The sequence below is a fragment of the Corapipo altera genome, unplaced genomic scaffold (genome assembly GCF_003945725.1).
Source record: "Corapipo altera isolate COAL_440 unplaced genomic scaffold, ASM394572v1 0, whole genome shotgun sequence".
NCBI classification, from domain to species: Eukaryota; Metazoa; Chordata; class Aves; order Passeriformes; family Pipridae; genus Corapipo; species Corapipo altera.
In genome coordinates, this window is record NW_020884872.1 from 29,796,464 (window position 1) to 29,815,652 (window position 19,189).

Genomic DNA, 19,189 nt, shown 5'->3' on the forward strand with positions numbered 1-19,189 from the left:
ATTTGTTCTGCATAAGTGTAAGAAAGGTCCCCTCTGGAAATGCATTTCGCAGAATCATGCAGAGAAAGAGCATGAAGCCATTCTCTTTCTGAAAGAGCAAACTGGTTTCCAGAGGCTGCATTTGAGGCTTAAGAGGGCAGCTCAGAGATCTGAAGGTACTTTAATTTTGTTTTTATAATAAGAGTTTCCCAGAACTCTCTAAGACACCTGTCCTAAACACACTGGTTAAAGCCTTTCCTTTGTTTCCACTCTGCACCAACACTTGCATGGAGTAGCTTTGTTTAAAAAAAAAAAAAAATCCAAACCAAAAGAAAACAAAAAAATTGCAACAAAGTCCACTTGGTAATTTAGAAGGCTGTATTTAGCAATGAGAGCAGGCAGAGCAGAATTGAATCAGCTACTGGCTAGCCCACAGGTGGGCTGCACCTGGGTTAAACAAAGGTCAGAATATGATAGCAAGCCTCGTAGTCAACAAGAGGTGCCTGCTTTACTAAGGAGAATGAGCTGAGATCCGCACATCATTCAACACCAACCACAAGCTGCTGCAATTCCTTTTTAAAACAAATTCACAGCAGACTTCACAATGTTTTGCCATCACAGAGACAGAGCAAAGGCTGGGATGTGATCCCACAATTTTTGGGAAGGATAGCAATGCCTATCCTAGGAGCACCACATCATCACATTTCTCCCTTGTCCAGCCACCCTTTTGTCCTTCCCACACCTAACAAGCCGGTCGTGCCCATTCTCCCTTCCTGTCTACCACGAGAGAAACAAAGGGCAGCAGTCTCTAACGGCTGGAGACCAAGGGATCTGGGGCTTGGTTTATTACATGCTTAACAGAGCACTGAATTACTGGTGGTTATTGCCTAGTTTAACTGCTCTCCTTAAAAGAGAAACATGAGCAAACAAGCATGTGTCATGAAAAAGCCCCTATTCAGACAGGAGCTGACAAGAGAAGAAGCATCCAGGGTTTATGACTGTTTATTACCAGTTTTACATTCAGGCACCAGCTGAAGTTACAACAAAGACTAATGCAAAGAAATCCCCACCTCATCCACTACCTCCTTAGGGGGCTTGTCTAGCCGTGGATTTACCACCCGAGGTTAGCACACACTAAGTACCCGAGGCTTTAACCATACCAACATAGCATGTGTCAAGGGCAGCGTGCTTAGTCTAGACAAAGACTTTCAATATCCTTCCAAACCTCACACCTTCAATCCCAACGGAAAGAGCCCTGGGAGAGCACAGAGCATCCCCGCAGAGCTCCTCTGTCCACTGGTGGGGAACACTCTTAACTTCATAAGATTGCACCACACTTTTGTCTGAAAGATGGGGGTAAAAAAAATACCCCAGTGTAAGAAAAGACAGATCTGCAAGCAGAGGTAAGAGGGGAGAAGAAGAGTAAACAGGCTCTCTCACTCCCATCTACCTAGTCATCTATTTTTTCATGAACCTTGTAAGGATTTCAGACCTGTACCACAAATCCAAACACAGCTGAAGTCAGCCCCGAAGTTAAAAAAGTGTTGAGGACAGAATAAAATGGACAGAGCCTTATTTCTTCAGAAAGCCAGGGTAAAAAGAGACCACAAAATAAAGATCTAAAGAAGGTACAGAATGCATGTGGAGCAACACATTCATGTAAAAACAAACATACCTCACTCTCATTTACCTTGGCAGAACTACAGCCAATACCAGAGGTCATGCAGATTTAACCATATCCTTTCTATTTGTCAGTTACTTTTATACCAAAAAAAGCAAATAAGCGACAGATAAGCCTAGAGGAAGAAACGCAAGGCATGATGAGTATAGAGGAAGGGAGGCCGGCAGGAGGAATTCACCTACATCAGATGAGTATGAGGGAAGAGAGTGAGAAGGACAAAACAAACCACAGAAAGGGAGAAATCTGCCACCACTAAGAAAAAGGGCAAAATCAGAAAATTCATTATATGAGAAAAGATTAAAGAATAAGTCAAAGAAGTTTAAGACCTGAGGCACCTCCAAAAAGTGTTATAACTAGAAAGAATACTTTTTTCTCTCAAGTGTGACAAGTGAGCATTGTCTCAAACCAAAACTGTGCCAGCCTTTGCCCACATGGCTCTAATCACAAGCCAGAGAGCCAGGCTGACACTCAGTTTAGTTCCTCTGACTTCAGCAGACAGGGTCTGTTCCTGGAGAGTCAAAGCACATCTAGCTTTACCAAAATAATCTAAAAAATAATCTAAACTAAACCAATATACACCTGAACTCTGTAGAAGAAGGATTACCTCTATCATGCTCTTATTCCACCACACTTCTTTGTCTCTCAAATGACATTTACATCTCTTAAATTATAAACACACACAGTCTGCATAATCTGCTAAGGTCTGCAATCCTGCAGGCCTAAGACAGCAAAGATGTTCAAAACATTTCCCTCAAAACATTCAAACAATGAAATCACATATTTGTTGAAGAGAAGTTTGGTTTGGGTGCTGACAAGACTTTCTGCCATCACGCAGAACAGTTCCCGAAACTAGGTGGTTTTGCTGACAGCTGTGATTCAGACGCTAGTCCCTAGTCATTTCAGCATATTGGTTTTATCATCTTTTAAAGTTGTCCGTAGTCACTATTAAAAGAAACCCACAGAATTTAGCACAGCAGAGGCAAACTCAATCTGTGCCTTGCAAAGAAACTCAGGACTAAGCATCCTTGGAACAGCCCCATCCGCCTCTTAGGAAGAGCAGCATCTCAAGGTCACATTATAAACATATCTCTCTGGGAAACACTGTGTACTGCTTCTGGGTGCACAATTTGCACAAGAGAAAAAGGAATGGCCTTTGAAGGCAGATAAACTATTACATTTTTACATGTTTACTGAAATAAATCTAGTCTTTTCCACTCTTGTTTATTATCACAACACATAGGGTAACTGACACACAATTAATGGTGCTTCAAACCAGGGTTCTTGGAAGGAAAACATAATCCCAACTTTTGAGCTAACCTTGACAAAGAGCCAGGTTTTGGTAAAGTTAAGCAACACAAGTGGCTTTATGAGATTTCCCATTTATTGGGCACCTCTCACTCTCACAACAAGCCCTGCCTCAGAGCCAAGAAGGTGAGAAGAGGCATGGCCTAGTCAGCAGCATCCACCACCACTGATGCAGACCCACAAGCAAAGCTCAGCAGACACAATTACCACCTTGGAGGTACTGTACCACCCACACCCTCTTCAGTAGGTTTTCAGGTTTTCATCTACATGTGCCATATCACATCAACCAACAATGGCATCCGCAAAAAGAATTCTTAAAGAAAAAAGAAGAGGATTTAGGATTCTTCCCTTAACAAGAATCTCGTCTTTTCCTAAGTATAGTGATCCTATAGAGTGAACGAATATTAGCAGTAACACATTTTAATACACAAGTCTATTAGCTTTGTTTCAAAACTCAAAAGGATCTACAAACTAAGTTGATTCTGTCTTTACAGATTTGAAATGCTGTTCACATGCCATTTTCCGATCTTCTTCTATCTGAGTTACAGAGAAAGATTAAAACCCACATTATCAGTAGATTCTCCAGCGAGTCCAGGTATCTCCAAGACCTGGTGCTTTCAGTACAGCTCTGTACTATGTAAGCAAGCATGATCCCTCTCCTTGCTGGAATAAAGTAATCAGACACCACATCCAAGGTGTTCCATCTGTCTGCCTAACCTTCCCTTCTCCTTTCTGAAACAGAAAATCCTTCTGGTGCGGAGCACAAAGTAAAATCTTCCCCTTAACCATACAGCCCAGTGCAACCACGGCATACATATACAAAATATATTCCTTACCAATGCACAAGCACTGTGACAAAACTTGGTCCATGAGGAGGCACCTCCAAACTCAGCAATTAGCTGGAAAGAAGTCTGCTCACTAACTATCTGTATTCCTGAAGAGGAAACCAGAGCACACTTCCATTACCTCAGAGGAAACCTAAGGAAAGGTAGCATTACTCAGAACTGATTTACTGCCTCAAGCCATTCAGAAAACCTTAAAGTCACTAACATATAAGACAAGCAACTCATTCACAAGAGCTCTTTGATCTTAAATACAAATAAAATTAGGTCAATATTAAAGATTTTCATTCCTTGCCATATAAGATGCACAAAGGCTAAGAAAAGCTTTTCCCTTTCCTTCTTTTAACGCTCAAGTTATTTAACAAGTAACATTTCTTTCACATGACTTGAAACATTTTCTCCCTATTCACTTGTCATCACCCCAGAACTTAACTATTGGTGAAAAGGCACAGGGGGAGCTGCATAGAATGTTTTCCATAGTCCCCAAGGACAAGTCAGATCAGAGAATTTCAATGTGTTTCACGTGTGGGAAGTGCACCTTTCCCAATGCTCGGATTAAAAAGAAAAAAAAAATTCATTGATTTGTTATTCAAAGCATTCCAGTGATTTTTTAACAGATGAAGAGGAGAAAGCCTGCGCTGTCACTATTAATAGGCTGACATTCTTTCTTCCCCCGCAAGACCACACCAGAAATATAGGCAAAGGCGACAAGTTAAGGGAGCCCGGAGACGTGCCAGCTCTGTCAAAGCCCCAAACCCTGTGGCACAGGGACTCCTGCGTATGCGCCCCTCAGGTGCAGGGTATGGTACTGGTGCACAAAACGCCTGCTGTGAAATGAGAGGTGCTGGAGCAGGTCCAGAGGAGGGCAACGAGGCTGGTGAAGGGACTGAAGCACAAGTCCTATGAGGAGAGGCTGAGGGAGCTGGGGCTGTTCAGCCTGGAGAAGAGGAGGTTCAGAGGAGACCTCATCACTCTCTACAACGACCTGAAAGGAGGTTGTAGCCAGGTGGGGGTTGGTCTCTTTTCCCAGGCGACTATCAGCAAGACAAGAGGGTATGGTCTCAAGTTGTACCAGGGGAGGTTTAGGTTAGATATTAGAAAGAACTTCTTTACAGAGAGGGTGATCAGACATTGGAATGGGCTGCCCAGGGAAGTAGTGGATTCTCCATCCCTGGAGATTTTTAAAAAGAGACTGGATGTGGCCATGGTCTAGTAACCGCAGCGGTTCTGGATCAAGAGTTGGACTTGATGATCTCAGAGGTCCCTTCTAACCCAGCTGACTCTATGATTCTATGAGAGAGGTCCTTCACATCCCAGACTCCCCCATGGTTCTCAACACTGCGCCTTTTGCTCCTTCTTCTGTAACAGTACATTATTAACTTCATCTGCTAAGCAACAGCGGTTTACAGGATAATCTAAGGATATAGCATCACCTTGCATTTTCGATTTAACATGCTTGATTGTGTTAGGGTGGCTTTAAAATTTTATTTATTTGCTTCCTAAATCAACCCAGAGCTCTCATATGCAGCAGAAGGCCCCTGAAGCTATCACTGTAATGTGATATCTGCTCATAAACGTCAATATACCAATTTTAAAGGTATTAAAGCTGCTGTTTAGTCATGGTAAAATATCCTAATACCTTCCTCACCTCTGTTACAGACAGCAATACAGTTAAATGTGAGCAATTCAGTTCAGGCCTTTCTGCAAAACTCAAACAGAAACCTTGCCAACTGCAGGACAGTACATAATAATTCCACCACAAACACAAGCAAAAGAAGCAGGGGTACCATGAGGCTCACTCTATGAGATCCACCCACCCAGTCACCTAAGGACATTTAGACCCTTCCTCTGAACAGTTTTTAAGAGACCAGAGGGCCAGCATGCAAAGTCTTCCCTCTCTTTGGCTTGGGTAAGTGTGAAAACTGATCCCAGCTACCACTAAAGCAAAAGAAAGCACACCTTTTGATTAAAGCACATCATTTTTCATTCAGAGGTTTGGATCATACCTCTGTCATGTATTTTCTGAGCGGCTAGGCATAAATTACATCAGTTGCCCCATGTACTTCCCTTCCACATCCTCACCCCGAAGTAAAGCACAGTGGATAACTAGAGTATCAGAGGAGAACGACATGAGAGTTCCACTTCCTTCTGTGTTTATACAGGAGATTACCGTGCAACTGACAGTGCAGTTTAACAAACAGTGTGGAATATGAAACTTCATGTACCTCAGGACTGTAGCTGCCAAAGGAAGATCCAGGATACTGCCCAAAAAAAAGCCCCAGAGTTAATTAGAGAAAAGATACCTGGATTTACAACAGTCTGAGATTTAAACGTAAAATTCACAACCAGACTGAATTCTACTAGCTGAGCTTACAGATAGGGAGAAGCAATATAATGACTGAGCTGGGAAAAACAAATAATTAAAAAAACCCAAACAGGTTTGATGGGAAAGTATACCCTCCAGAGAAGCAGACATTTGGAAAAACCAGTTTGAATGTCAGGCACTTAATTACAACCCTTATCAACACTATCAAAAAAACTAAAGTATTTCCATAATTCTCTCCTGAAAAACAGTAACCTAGATTAAATGGATTCTCAATAAAAGTTTAATTTACCTGAACAGGAAAGACCCCAGTGCTTACTGCTGAGGCACACAGAAAAGACTCAAGACTCAAGGCATTTTACATTGATAGTTCTTCTCAACCAGATCCCTCAGAACTTCTGCAGAAATAACCCTATCTATGGGTAAGTTCCCAGCCTCCACATAAGAGTGCAAAGAATACCAATTCAGGGCAAGCACATTCACCTCTTGGGAAACGCAAAAACAGGTCATTTACTTATGAGTCTTTTGAGAAAATGGATGTTTCCCTTCCGCGATGGACAAGGGGGCTTTCACATGTCAATCACTTTCATATTTCCACCTACAAAGGCATCTTCACTCCTACTATATATCCCACGAAGTAGATGGGACTGTAGGAGCTGCTACATGCATGATACAGAGTGGGGTCAACCTGTCCAATCTTAAGACATCTAGAAGACATAAAACTGAGATATTCATCCAAAGTTCCCATTTTAACTAACAAAGACTCAGGTAAAGAGCAATTTATCTCATCCTAGGGTAGTTATTCTCAGATGCCATTCCCCTGTTCTGCCTCTTCTCCCCCCCCACTTCCCCCCTCCCCCCCCTTCCCCCCCCCCCCCCCCGGGAGTCCTAGAGCACACAGCTCAGCTCAGATTAAAGGCATAAGGACAGTAAGCAGCCCACCCCTACTTAAGCATCTTTCAAAAGTACCATCCAAGCCCACTGTACAGAAACAAGCTGTAAATTACTGAGCATCTGTGTGTATCAACAGCTCTTACTACAAAATGCATTTTTCACCTATCGGGCCACTGTAACATAACTGGAGCTAAACAGCACTATCAGTTTTTTTGGGAAGCACAAAAGAAACTTAATCAGGGCTTTCAGTCAGCAAACACCTCATCATTATTTGCAAATTCTGCTGCACCAGTTCCCCCAAGCATTATTTTGATTATTGCATTAGCACATGGTAGTGGACTACAGCTAAGAGTCCATCAGCATTTTGATTTTCTTTATGTGGGTACATCCTACATGTAAGGATTTATAACTCAGCTACAAGTATTCCCTCTTGAGAAGAGCTTTGCACAGTTATGCTTCCTTTTAGGTACTGTACTGAATTTCCCTTGGGAAGTATAAAAACGAAGAAAAATAATAAACCTAAATAATACTGGGGGGTCCCTGACTCTAAGATACATAAACCCAAGTAGGGCACAGTATACTTTGTGATAACACATTAAGGCCCGTGGACTGTAAGCTTTTTTTTCCTGAATTTGAAAACAAAACAACCCAATATCATTAGACAGCTCAAAGTTTAGTGAGTAAGTTTTGAGACCAGTTTATTTTGGTTTGAGCTTACAGCTAAAATTAGAATCATGAACTCTTGCCCACTGTCATCCCCTACAGCTACTCTCACAAAATCCTGTGAAGAAGCAATTGAAATTACCAGAGCTTAACTAAAATTGACTGTTGTATTTTTAAGACTTCAAGTAATTTTTAACAGTGCCAAATGCAAAAATCCTAAACAAAGTGCATCAGCTTTGAGGTAAACCAGAAGGAGTAAACTATGGCCTTGGTAGTCCTCAGGAAGTTAATAAAATTCAGATTTGATGCAATTAATTATGTCAAGCTGCTGCCATTCTTTTACCTACCTAAGTAACACTCTCGCATTTCACCTCTGTCCTCCAGTGAAGTTGCTAGGTGCAGGAACCAGAGCCAACAAGTCCACACCGTGGACTGGTCCAACATAAAAAGATGGTAACCCAAACATTTATACCTAAAACCAGCACGATTTTCAGAACCCTAAAATATGCAGTGAAGCTAACATACCAAAAAGAGAAGTCATTTGGGAGGATAATACACCACAGAGTGAGTAGCCAGAGAAAATAGAGGGGTGCCATGAATGGACATGTGGACTTGCACTTCCATGTGGGGAGCAACACTAAAAGAAGAAAAAGCTTCAGAGGCAGGTACAGAGTGGGGTAGCATCCATGCCTCCAAAGCTGCAAATCTAAGATGACCAGAGGGATCCTTTTGGGCTTCCTCGGCCAGGGTGGTAAGAAGAGCATTAAGCAAGTGGACTTCACCAACAGCCCCAGAGCCAGAGAGTTACTGGGGTGCTCAAGTCACACAGGGGCAGGGGACAAAGCAGACAAATGGCCATGGCACACCACCAACAGTGCCAGCAGCCACAACCCTGACCCCAGCCCACAGCAGACCTTCTCAAGGGCCAGACCTTGCTCCAGGAGGATTGGCTCCAGTCCATGCAGCTCCTTTAGCCACAGGTACAAACCTATGAGTCACTGGGATCCCTGCACAGAGAGCAGCTCTTATCAACATGCCATGGGACAGCTCCAAATGGAGGTGACGGAGACATACCAGATAAGCACTATAATACCAGTATAACTGCATCCATGTTAGGAGTTTTACCACATTAGCTGTTTAATTGCTAGACAGGCTGATCAGGACCTGTTGGCACTTGTAGTGTCCTGTTTGCATAATAATAATGACAGCTACAGTGCCAGAGCAACTCAGGGAGGGGCAGCTCCAGTGGGAAAGCAGCATTTTGCCACTAGTGCTAAACTATTTCCCCCAAAAGACATTCCTTATTCTGGTACATGGTCACAACATGGCTAGGTGGGCTAAGGGAGGTCTGCTCAGCCTGGGCCATGCTAAAATCAGCATAAAAACCTGTGAAAACAAACATTCTCCTGGTGTGTATAAGCCCACAGCCTGGCTGGCTAATGAACTCCATAATATAACTTTCATAATATATATATTAGTTTTTAAATATAAATTATATATGCTAATGTGTTTCTACCGACAATTAAGCTGTTCCTTACTTTTTCTTATATTAAGCGCTTCCCTGACTCAACGCAACTTTTTGTTTCCCACAACTATGAACAGTCCAGTAATTAATTCTCAACATGTAAGCCAGATTCTTCTTCACCTTCTGATTTCTTCTGTAAATTCACCTTCAATAGACTGCTGCTCTCTCAACTGTTCCACTAACTCTTCCTAACTCCAAATCTTCCCATAGATTTCATCCTTCACTTACAACTATGATGCAAGGTCAAGCAGGAGGAGGGCACAGGAGAATCCCTGGGAGATGTCAACACCCTTCATGCCTGCTACAGTTGAGCTGCACAGGGCACTAGAGATAGGAGTTAGCTGCACCAGTTTCTAAATAAAGTACAGAGAAGCCTTCTGCATCCATACATCTTTCCAATCCTTATGTGCCTCAGAAGTGCAAGTCCTCTGCAAGGGTCAGCATCTCCACTCCCCAGTCTCTGTGATTTCATCTTTATTTAGTGGTGCTTTTCGGAGATTTCCCAATCAGCAAAAAATTAAAATCACCACCACTGAGGTCAAATTGTAGTTATTCATTACACTCAGAACAGCAGACTTCATTCTGCTGCAGGACGACAAAGCCTGAGAGAGTAGAGGACTGCTCTGCCTGTAGGACCACATTGTCCCCAGTCTGCATTTGCTTCTCTTTCAGAAAGCTGCTCTGTCCTTTTCCTAACAGTGAAATAGACACCACACAAGTTAGGACTGCAGAGTCCCGTGGCCACTCTGGAGAAGACACATCAAACCTTACTCAGGACACGACAAGGGACCAAGAATGAGGCTTAGGTGGAGGTACAATGAACTTCTCAACAGCATATTGACTATTCAGCAGCACTCCACAGTTTGTAATCAGTGTTGTATTTTTTGTGCCTCTGTGAAAGTGTGTCACACCGCATTCAAGGTAGAAACTACACTTTGGAAATAATACTGAGATGCAATGTCAAAATCTCCAAGCCTTCTATATTCAAAGCTGCCTCAAAGTTCTCAAGAGGTATGTTCAGCCGTGCATTTTTTCCTCCCCCTTCCCATAGCTGCCCGATTTTACAGCCAACAGTATCTTTTCTTGAGCCTGTGCTGACCTGAGAAATAATCAGGGACGCATAACACTGCAAACATAAGGTATTTGATAAGAGAACTCTTGAGCAAAGCTATGAGATCCCCTTCCAAATCCACCTCTCATTCAGCAAGCTGAATTCTTTCCACCACTTTCTGTGGGCTGGGACCTAAAAAATTGACACAGATAAGGATCTTACTGTAACTTTTGACTATAGTCAAGCTCACATTCTGCAGTCATATTCTACTGATCTTAAATATCAATGTCATCCAACATCTTGGGGAGCCAGAGTGTACAGTCAGAAATGTAAAACAGGAAAAACAAAAATACCACTTTCCTCCAAGGAAAACAGATCTCAGAAAGGTAGGTACACTACCTACTGAGCTGAAATCACTCTTGCAACAGAAAGTACCACTTGAAAAGAAGATGACTAGAACATAATGCATATACACAAACACAGGCTAGACCACATGAGAAAAGTCAGCTAGAATTCTAGTCCAAAAATTTATACTAAAAAAATGTATATGCTGAAGGAAGAGAAATGTAAAGGGTGAGCACCTCTTGTAATGCTGGATTCCCTTTGGGGACATTCCTCTACATCATTCCCTAGGGTGGGAGGTGCAGATCTGCTATCACCACAGAGCCCAAACCATGGATTTCTGCACACTACCATCAAGGATCTGCTGCCTGGAAGTTACAACATGTCACCAAACTAGGCAACATTACTAGGAGAGAGCAAAAATTAAACAAGAAATGGAAGGTGTACCTCCCTGGTTTTCCCCTCGTCTTTTTTCAATATCCCAAAACTACTAAAAACCCCTACTCTGGGCCTTACCGATAAAACTCACCTTCCTCATGCCTGGAGTAAGGTGCAGAGACCTTGATGGGGAAAACCATCCACCTGTACAAACCCAGAGAAATGACCCCTACCATTGCCAATGGGGAAAGAGCACATGCATGCAAAATGGAAAGAGAGAGTACGAGATGATTTTAACTGAAATTTTATCCACACCAGTTGAAACACAGTCCTACAGAAAGCTGAAAAAAATTCTTAAGAGTCAGCTAGATTTTTCCATCCATCACCTCAAAGCCCTGCACACACTCATGTTCCCATGTACCCAGAGTGCTGGGTCCTCTTCTATTTACTCCAGGAATAATGAGTCCCTGCTCCAGGAACCTGCAATTTGATTTAAGACAAAATACAAAAACCCACACATTTTGCAAACAGACAGATGGACTGGGGGAGGAAGAATAAGAGGGACATGTGGTTACCCACAATTGACACATTGCTTTCTTTTCTCTTTTTCTTTTTTTTTTTTATAAAAATAAATATCAGTAATCCCCACTGGCCACCTGCCTAGCTTTTGTATATTTAATTAAGAAGGATTTGGGTGATGGAGAACTGGTCAAAAGTTCAGCCAGTTTGGGAGAGGACAGGAGGATAAACATCTAGCTGCAGGACCCAAAAAAAAAGTCTGTATTCCAGCCACTTTGCAATTTCTCCAATGGCAGACACTCACTTTGCAACACAATCCACGAAAAATCAGAGGAGGAAGGGAAGAAGGGCAGTTCATACTTGAGAGAGCTGGTCTGGACCAGTTCCTGAAAGCCAGTGACCTCACTGATCCTGAGTACAGTTTGTCTTTATAGTGATAAGACTGGAATTGTATTCATGTTTAACAAAATCACTTGAATCTACAATGATGTCCCTTTAGCAGTGAAAGAAACAAAGGGGAGAGGGAGGTGGGAAAAAAAAAACCCTTAACTGAGTTAGTAGAGAATACCAAGCACTGTCCTCTCTTCCTACCCCCCAACACAGTCATCTCCTAAGATGTAAACTCCATTAAGACAAAAACAGGGTATCCTTAGCATGGGAAAACATTTATACAAGTTTTAATTTATTTTCAAATCAGCATTTAGACGATCACATCTTACATCATTTCCTTTTAAGAGTCAGCCGTTAGACAATACACATCATTTACATGCAGTTTTGGAAGGCTGCAACATAAATCAACAAAAGAAGCCTTCACTATGAATTAACTATTATAAGGCTCTCAGAAAGTCACACCAGCCTGCGTTGAGGGCAATTAGGAGTATCAACCCCAATTCTCATCTTTCTGGTGCGCTCCTGTTATGTCTCAGAACTCCCACAAAAATATCCTTCCCCCCCCCAAGTCACTGCTGCCACAAGAGAATTACAATGTCTATCTGTGAGATGTAACAGCACACTCACAACAGCTATTTTAAAGTGTTAGATGTCTTAAAAAACAGACACACGCACATACAAAAAACCAGAAGTGACTGAGCAAGGTAACACAGTTACAGAGTTAAGAAACCTCTATGAACGATCAGGTGCTAGAAACTTCGAAATTTTAAAAGTATTAACCAGTTGCCTTTAGTTCACAGGTAATTTCTGCAATAAAACAACAACAACAACAACAACAACAAAAAAACACAAAAGGGAAGCAAACACCTAGTTCGAACCTTATCTTGAGACCAATTTCAGAAGTGTTTTCATTTGGTGCAAGCCAAACTTTAAATTAAGCTTACAACTGGATGTGAAAAGCTAAAAATCTAACCGCAGCAATGCTAAAAATGCTTCTCCACTACTTGCAAAAGATCAAAAAAAACCCTTAAGGCAGCCGATCACTTTGTGAGCTGGCTACAAGTTCCAGTTACACCGAAGCAGGACTGGCCTCACTCGAGAGGAAAGAAGAGGGGTGGCACATCCATCCCCATCCCAACTGCACCACAAGCCAGCAGCAAGCACAAAAAGCACAACTGCATGCTAACACCATTATTTCTTGCCGATTCCTGTGCCATTCACATCCTCCCCTGCTTGCCCCTGGCGGAAGGTGGCACAGGCTGCTGGAAGGAGGGGCAGCGGGGCCGCGGGCACAGGGCGCTGCCCGGGCCGGCCCGCACACGCCGCTCGGCTCCCGCCAGCTGACTCCGACCGACTGAAGGGAAATTCCTCCCTCCCAACGCCAGCAAAGGCGCGAGGTTCCTTAAAAGTTTTAAGACTGCCGACCCAGGGGGTTCCGTGGCCGATCCTTCCTGCCTCGGCTCCGAGGGAACGCTGCCGGCTGTACTTGGCAGCGTTTAACCCTTTGCTTTCTAACTAATCTAAGCGACGCGACTTCCACGCCATTGTTCTCGGGGTCTGCACCAACTATAAAAAGGCAAAGAACTCTCATGTGGACTTCCATTCCCCGGGATTTCAGAGGAGCAGTAGAGGAGCTCTGCTTGGCCGCAGGACAAATGAGCCACTCCCACCGCTGCCCTTTGCCCTGCACTTGGCAAAGGCTTCCCCAAAACACCCTTTTCTTTTAGCTACCCAGGGCTGGGGAACCTCAGGCTCTTTTTGCCCCCCCCCCCCCAGTCCACCATTTTGTAACAAGTTCCTCTTGAAACGTAAGACTTCTTCACATGGGAGAGGTGTAAGCAAGGTTACGAAGATGAAAATAATGTAAACTCTACAGACTTCAGAATCATAGGATCACACAACGGTTTGGGTTGGAAAAGACCTTAAAGGTCATGTAGTGCCAACCCCTTTGTCATAGGCAGAGACACCTTCCACTACACCAGGTTGCTCAAAGCCCAGTCCCAGCCTGGCCTTGAGCACTCGTAAGCATAGGGCATCTACAACTTCTCTGGGCAACCTGTTCCCAGGTTCACCACCCTCACAGTAAAGAATTTCTTCCCAATATCTAATCTAAACCTGCTCTCTTTCAGTTTAAACTCATTACCCCAGTTTAGGCACAGCAGAATAAAACTTAGTATTTTTAATACCTCACTGCTATGGTCTCAGGCCCACAGTACACTTCACATAAACCAACCCATTCAATGGCATAAAATCCCAGGAGGGTCCACACTGCTCTGTGACAGGGAGTAACTCCACTTATATTTAGGTGCCAAATATCCAAGTGCTGCCCTCACATTTCCTGCTTGCTTATACATCCATACACCTATATACAGCTAAATAAAAAGCTAAGTTAGAACTAGCTACAGAAATATCACTAGCTAGAGAGATCAGCTATTTCCAGCAAGCTCAGTTAAGGCAAAGAGGAATAAAACAGGGCTGTTTTCTGCTTTTCAACAGGTCAGTGCAGTCCCCTTTCCACCACTGCTGGAAAGCAGACTCCCCAGCAAGGCAAACAACCTTCGGCATCATCGCCAGGGTGTATGAGCTAGACAAAGAGATAACGTCATGCCCTCTCCCACTCCCTCCGTGTCCTCCCCGCAGTGGCAGGTAGCCAGCCAATCCCGCTCCCGGGTGACATCATCGCTGATGCCTATACTAGAATGTGGAAGTACATCAAACTACATCTCGGAGCACCGCTCCTCAAAGGCAACCTACACCCCACCCCCCAGTCCTTGGGGATGACAGACCGCTTAAAAGGGAAATAAAACCATCCAGGAAGAGGGATTCCAAGAAGTGGTTGCTGGGTGGGAGGAAAGCGGAAAGCAACAAGCAAACAGAGCGTAACCTCGTTTTTCCCTCGATTATGCAGTTCCTACGAAAGCCCTCAAAATGTACACACAGAGTTTCACCTTTGGGTGTTCCTGGAGCATTTTTCCTAACAAAAAAGTGGCCAAGAAAAGTTAAATACTATTGCAATAATTAATTTTTTTTACATGACTTTATTATTTTAAGAAGATCACAGAATCATAGAATATGCTGAGTTGGAAGGGATCCCCAAAGATCATCAAGTCCAACCCTTAGCCCTGCAAAGGATGTTTATCACAGCAAGGAAGTCTTTTGGTTTAGTATTTTTTGTTTATGTAAGGCTCTGTTAGGTGTCCAGATTTTCAGTCTATGTACATAAATGTGGGCAAATGCCAAAGAAGAAGAAGCAGTGCCAACCCAGCCTTAAACAACTGTCAATCCACTACTGTCTGGTAGACTCTATAGCAAGCAAGGAGAGTGCCTGTTGCTCCCCCTGTTATCAGTGACACCGATGCAATGCCCTTAGACATCAGGTCTTCATTCAGCTCTTCCAAGTCAATAAATGCACGCGTTGAGTTTAATTTCTAATGCTAACTATTCTGGGAGAGTTCTATCGTACCTAAGGAAAAACAAATTTAAAATTTCTATTGTCAAGATTGTTAAACCACGGAAAACTTTGCTCATTAACTCAAAGCATTAACAAGCAAGCCAAGAAACAATGCACCAAATTGCAATAATTAACAGGAGAGTTTCAAGTCACACATTCACGCCCTACTTTTTTTTTTTTTTAAGAAGGGTTCAGCTGATGCAAGCTCTGGGAGCAAAAGGATTACAGAAAAAATTATATTGTGTAATTTCAATTTTCAGAAAAAAATGGCAGAAAAAAATTAAATGCTCATAGTTCTGTCAAAGTGCAGCTTCTTACTCATCTCCCTTCTCTCCTCTGACTTTTCGAGCCACATCCTTTTTTCCATCTCTATGCCAACAGCAGCAGCCTGGTTATTCCACCTCAAGTCTTAAAATGCAATTCACACACTGCGCAGGCAGATTACTTCTCCATCAGGAAGGCTGAGGTTCACGCCCTCAAAACATACTGACATACGTTTCATTTGCAGAAGAGGCACCAAAGTGCTTTATTTAGTTACTGGAGCTGCAAGCAGCAGTATCTTGCCATCAGGGAAACTCACCAATTACACTGCCTTGTTTATAAGCAAAAAACCCAAACCAAAACAAAAAAATCAACAACAACAAAAAACAACCAAAAAAAAACCCAAACAAGCAGCTAGGCATTCTCAGCTACTTTCAGTTCTCTCTCCTTCCCTCCCTCTCCAAATATATCTTGCATTTATACAGTTTAAGCCAAGTATTAAGTCTGTGTGAATAATTAGTCATCCTGGTAGGTAACACTCACTGCAGTCATGCAATCTCAAGATTTGTTTGTTCCACTGACTGCACACTGAAGAGGAAAAAAGAAACAAAAAGAAAAAAGTAGCCTAGTTTCACACCCACATGGGCACTGTCCGATTTCTATTTTCTAAAGACATACACTTGTCAAACAGGTTATTCTGGGAATTCTGGTTTTCACAAAATAAGCTTTCCCGCTTCAATCGCTTATTACTGTCACTCTGCACCCCCCATTACAGCACAGCCCAGTGGGATCGGATGCACTCGCCCCCAACTCTATAGCTTCAGCACTTTGAAGGTTTTCCAACAAGGAAACCGGGTGACAATTTTAATTAAGGACAATGTCTTTGTCTAAAGTCACTGCAGCAGCAGCAACTTCCATGAGGATTTCCAGCAGCAAATCAGAATAAGCCTGTGGACCTATTCGTATAACCTGGCCACATTCTGACAGCTGTCCACTTGGTTTGGTCATTTCTCTAGAGGGAGCACAGGGAGGAATAAGGACAATAAAGAGCTATTTCACCATTTCAGGATGGGTACTTAGGAGAGCAATTTGTGCCCCTTTGAAAAAGCAGGAGCCAAGAGGCTGACAAACTTGTCACGGCCACCAACAATGACAAGGACAACACTTTTACCACCCCTCAGTGTTCCGTTTGCCACAGCGGGTGGCTCGCCTGCAGCCGTGTGCCCAGCCCGGCGCAGGCACCGGGTACCCTCTGGAAAACCGGCAACAATAAAAGGAGAAAAAATTCTGCACAAACCTTGTAAACTTGCCCGTACGTGCCATTGCCAACCACTTCCACGAGCTCAAAAATCCCAGCGGGGTCCTAGGAGGAGGAAGGGGCAAAGGGGTCGGGGGGGGAGGGGAAAAGGGGGAGAAGAGAAGCGGGGTTATTACATTTTTGTGAGGCGATGGCTGCTGGCAGAGCCCAACCAGCGAGCCCGGCTGCTGGCGGCGTGCAGCTGTTGCGCCCTGCTTTTCCACGCACATGCCAATACATGCAAACAAAGGAAAAGCAGCCCAGGGCCGCGCTCCCCCCGCCCGCCCCCGCGGGAGGGCTCCCCCCACGCGGCCGCGGGCCCCCCGCGCCCCGGCACCGGCCCCAGGCCCGGACCGGCCGCTCCCACCCCCGCCGGACCGGCAGCCCCGGCAAGGGGCGCGCCGGCCCCGGGGGGCCCCCGCCCCGGCCCCCGGCCCTGGCACTCACCCGCAGGGAGGAAAGGTCGATATCCACCAGACTTTTTGCAGGAGAATCGTTCGCCATTTTCCCGTCTCTTCTTTTTTTTTTTTTTTCCTTTAGTATTTTTTTTCTTCTCTGTTAAATAATAGCGAGGCCGCTCCCCCCTCCCTGGAGCAGCTGTGAATTGCGCGAAGCTCCGCTCCGCTGTTCTCCTCTCCTCCCTTCCGCCCTTCCCTTCTTCACTCCAGCCCCGCCGGGTTGAAACTCTTCAGCATTGGGAGGGGTTGGCGGGGGGGATGATGGATAGATAGATGGATGGTGGGAGGAGGAGGGGGGAGAGGGAGGTGAAGGAAGGAAGGAAGGAAGAAGGAAGGAAGGAGAGGGGGTGTTGCGGTTTGTCCGTCTGTCCTCCCGCGTTGCACTGCGGGGCTGGATCCTCCCGAGGATCCCGGCCGGCCGGTCGGTGGCTGAGTGGGTGGGTTGGTGGGTGCCCGCGCGTCCCCGGCGGCAGCGGGCTCACACCATGTCGCGGCGGCGGCGGCAGGAGCGGCGCCGGGGCCGGCAGCCTCTGGCAGCCTCACGATGCGCCCCGCGCCCGGGCATGGCACGGCACGGCTCGGCTCGGCCCAGCCCGGCCGGCGGCGCTCACGCCGGGAGCCGGCAGTGGCAGCCGCGGCCCCGCTCTCGCATGGGGGGGCGGCTCACGCCCAGCGGCGCGGCGGAGCCCCCGCCGCCTCCCAGCCCTTCCCGCGGCGCTGCCCTCGCATCCAACGGCGCCGGGCACCGGCTGGCACGGGCTGCGCGTCCCGGCGGCGGCGGGGCAGGGGCGCGGGGCTGGAGCGGGGTGTTGCGAGCCAGACAAAGATAGCCGGGGAGGAGGAGGAGGAGGAGGAGGAGGAGAAGGAGGAGGAGAAAAGGGATACAAAATATACTGAGAGCGAAGAGAGAGAGAGAAAACAGCTCCCCCTTCCCTTCTCCAACAGGAAAAACCGGCGGAAACGCGCCCGCACCAGAGCACTGCTGGGTAAACTCGCAGGGAGAGAGAGACAGAGGGACAGAGGGAGGGAGCGCGGGCGGGCGGGCGGGGAGAGAACCGGCCCCACAGCCCTGCCCGCCCCGCCGCCCAACAATAGCCCTGCGGGGCAGGGGCGACCGAGGGCGGCCCCTTCCCCGCCCCAGCAGTGCCTGGGCCCTGCCGGCGGGGAGCCCCACGCGTTTCTGCGGCAGGGCCGTGGGGCTGCGCCACTGGCGGGCTGCTGCGGGCAGCCCACGCTGCCTCTGCCCCGCGGCGAGGGCAGGGAAGGGGTCCTGCCGCCCCCCAGCCCCCGGCGCCCCTCTGGGGGACTGCACAGTCAGCGTTGGTCTGTCGCGGCCGGTATTGACCATGGGATAGGGGTATTTTCCCTTCCCATCCCCTGTGAGAAGACCAACAAAATGTCAGTTTCTCCCTGCCCCGAGACCCCAGGCCTACAGGAAAAATATTCCTGCCTCATCAGAGACCTCTGCAGAAAGAGAGTCAAATCCTAGCCCCCAGAACCAGACCCAACTGTCATGGTGTTTTATCACATAATTTCTGACAGAACTGTCTCAGGCCCCATTTCCACCCAGAAGAATCCTCCAGCAGAATCTGAATCGTGGAAAAATCTCATTAACCTCTTTCAAGCTAGACACATCAGGCATTTGCACACAGGTGTAAACCTTGGCAGGGTTTGTTTCTCACTGAAGTTCTTTATCACACTGATATGGCAAAAATGTTACCTACTTGCAAGAGGTTGAGTTACATTTCCTGTGGGAACCAAGGTTTTCCTCTCTCTTCTACTTTAACCACAAAATTACATATACATAGCTATAACTATCACAGAAACATA

The 19,189-nt window shown here is 45.6% G+C and overlaps 1 protein-coding gene across 11 annotated transcripts in view; it reads right to left on the bottom strand.

Moving 5' to 3' along the window:
• MAP4K4 (mitogen-activated protein kinase kinase kinase kinase 4) overlaps positions 1-18,320 on the bottom strand; it is a 171,325-nt gene extending 153,005 nt beyond the window's left edge. For 4 of the 11 annotated variants that reach the window (XM_027641466.1, XM_027641447.1, XM_027641457.1 and 1 more), the window contains exons 1-2: positions 17,349-18,319; positions 16,902-16,967 (exon numbers count right to left, since the gene is read on the bottom strand). In XM_027641466.1, coding sequence (XP_027497267.1) covers positions 16,902-16,967; positions 17,349-17,405 — 123 coding nt within the window. In that variant the 5' untranslated portion in view covers positions 17,406-18,319. Of the gene's footprint in view, positions 1-16,901; positions 16,968-17,348 lie in introns of all 11 variants that reach the window. The other 7 variants (XM_027641474.1, XM_027641478.1, XM_027641526.1 and 4 more) reach the window with 5 other exon arrangements.
• Between the last annotated feature and the right edge of the window lie 869 nt (positions 18,321-19,189).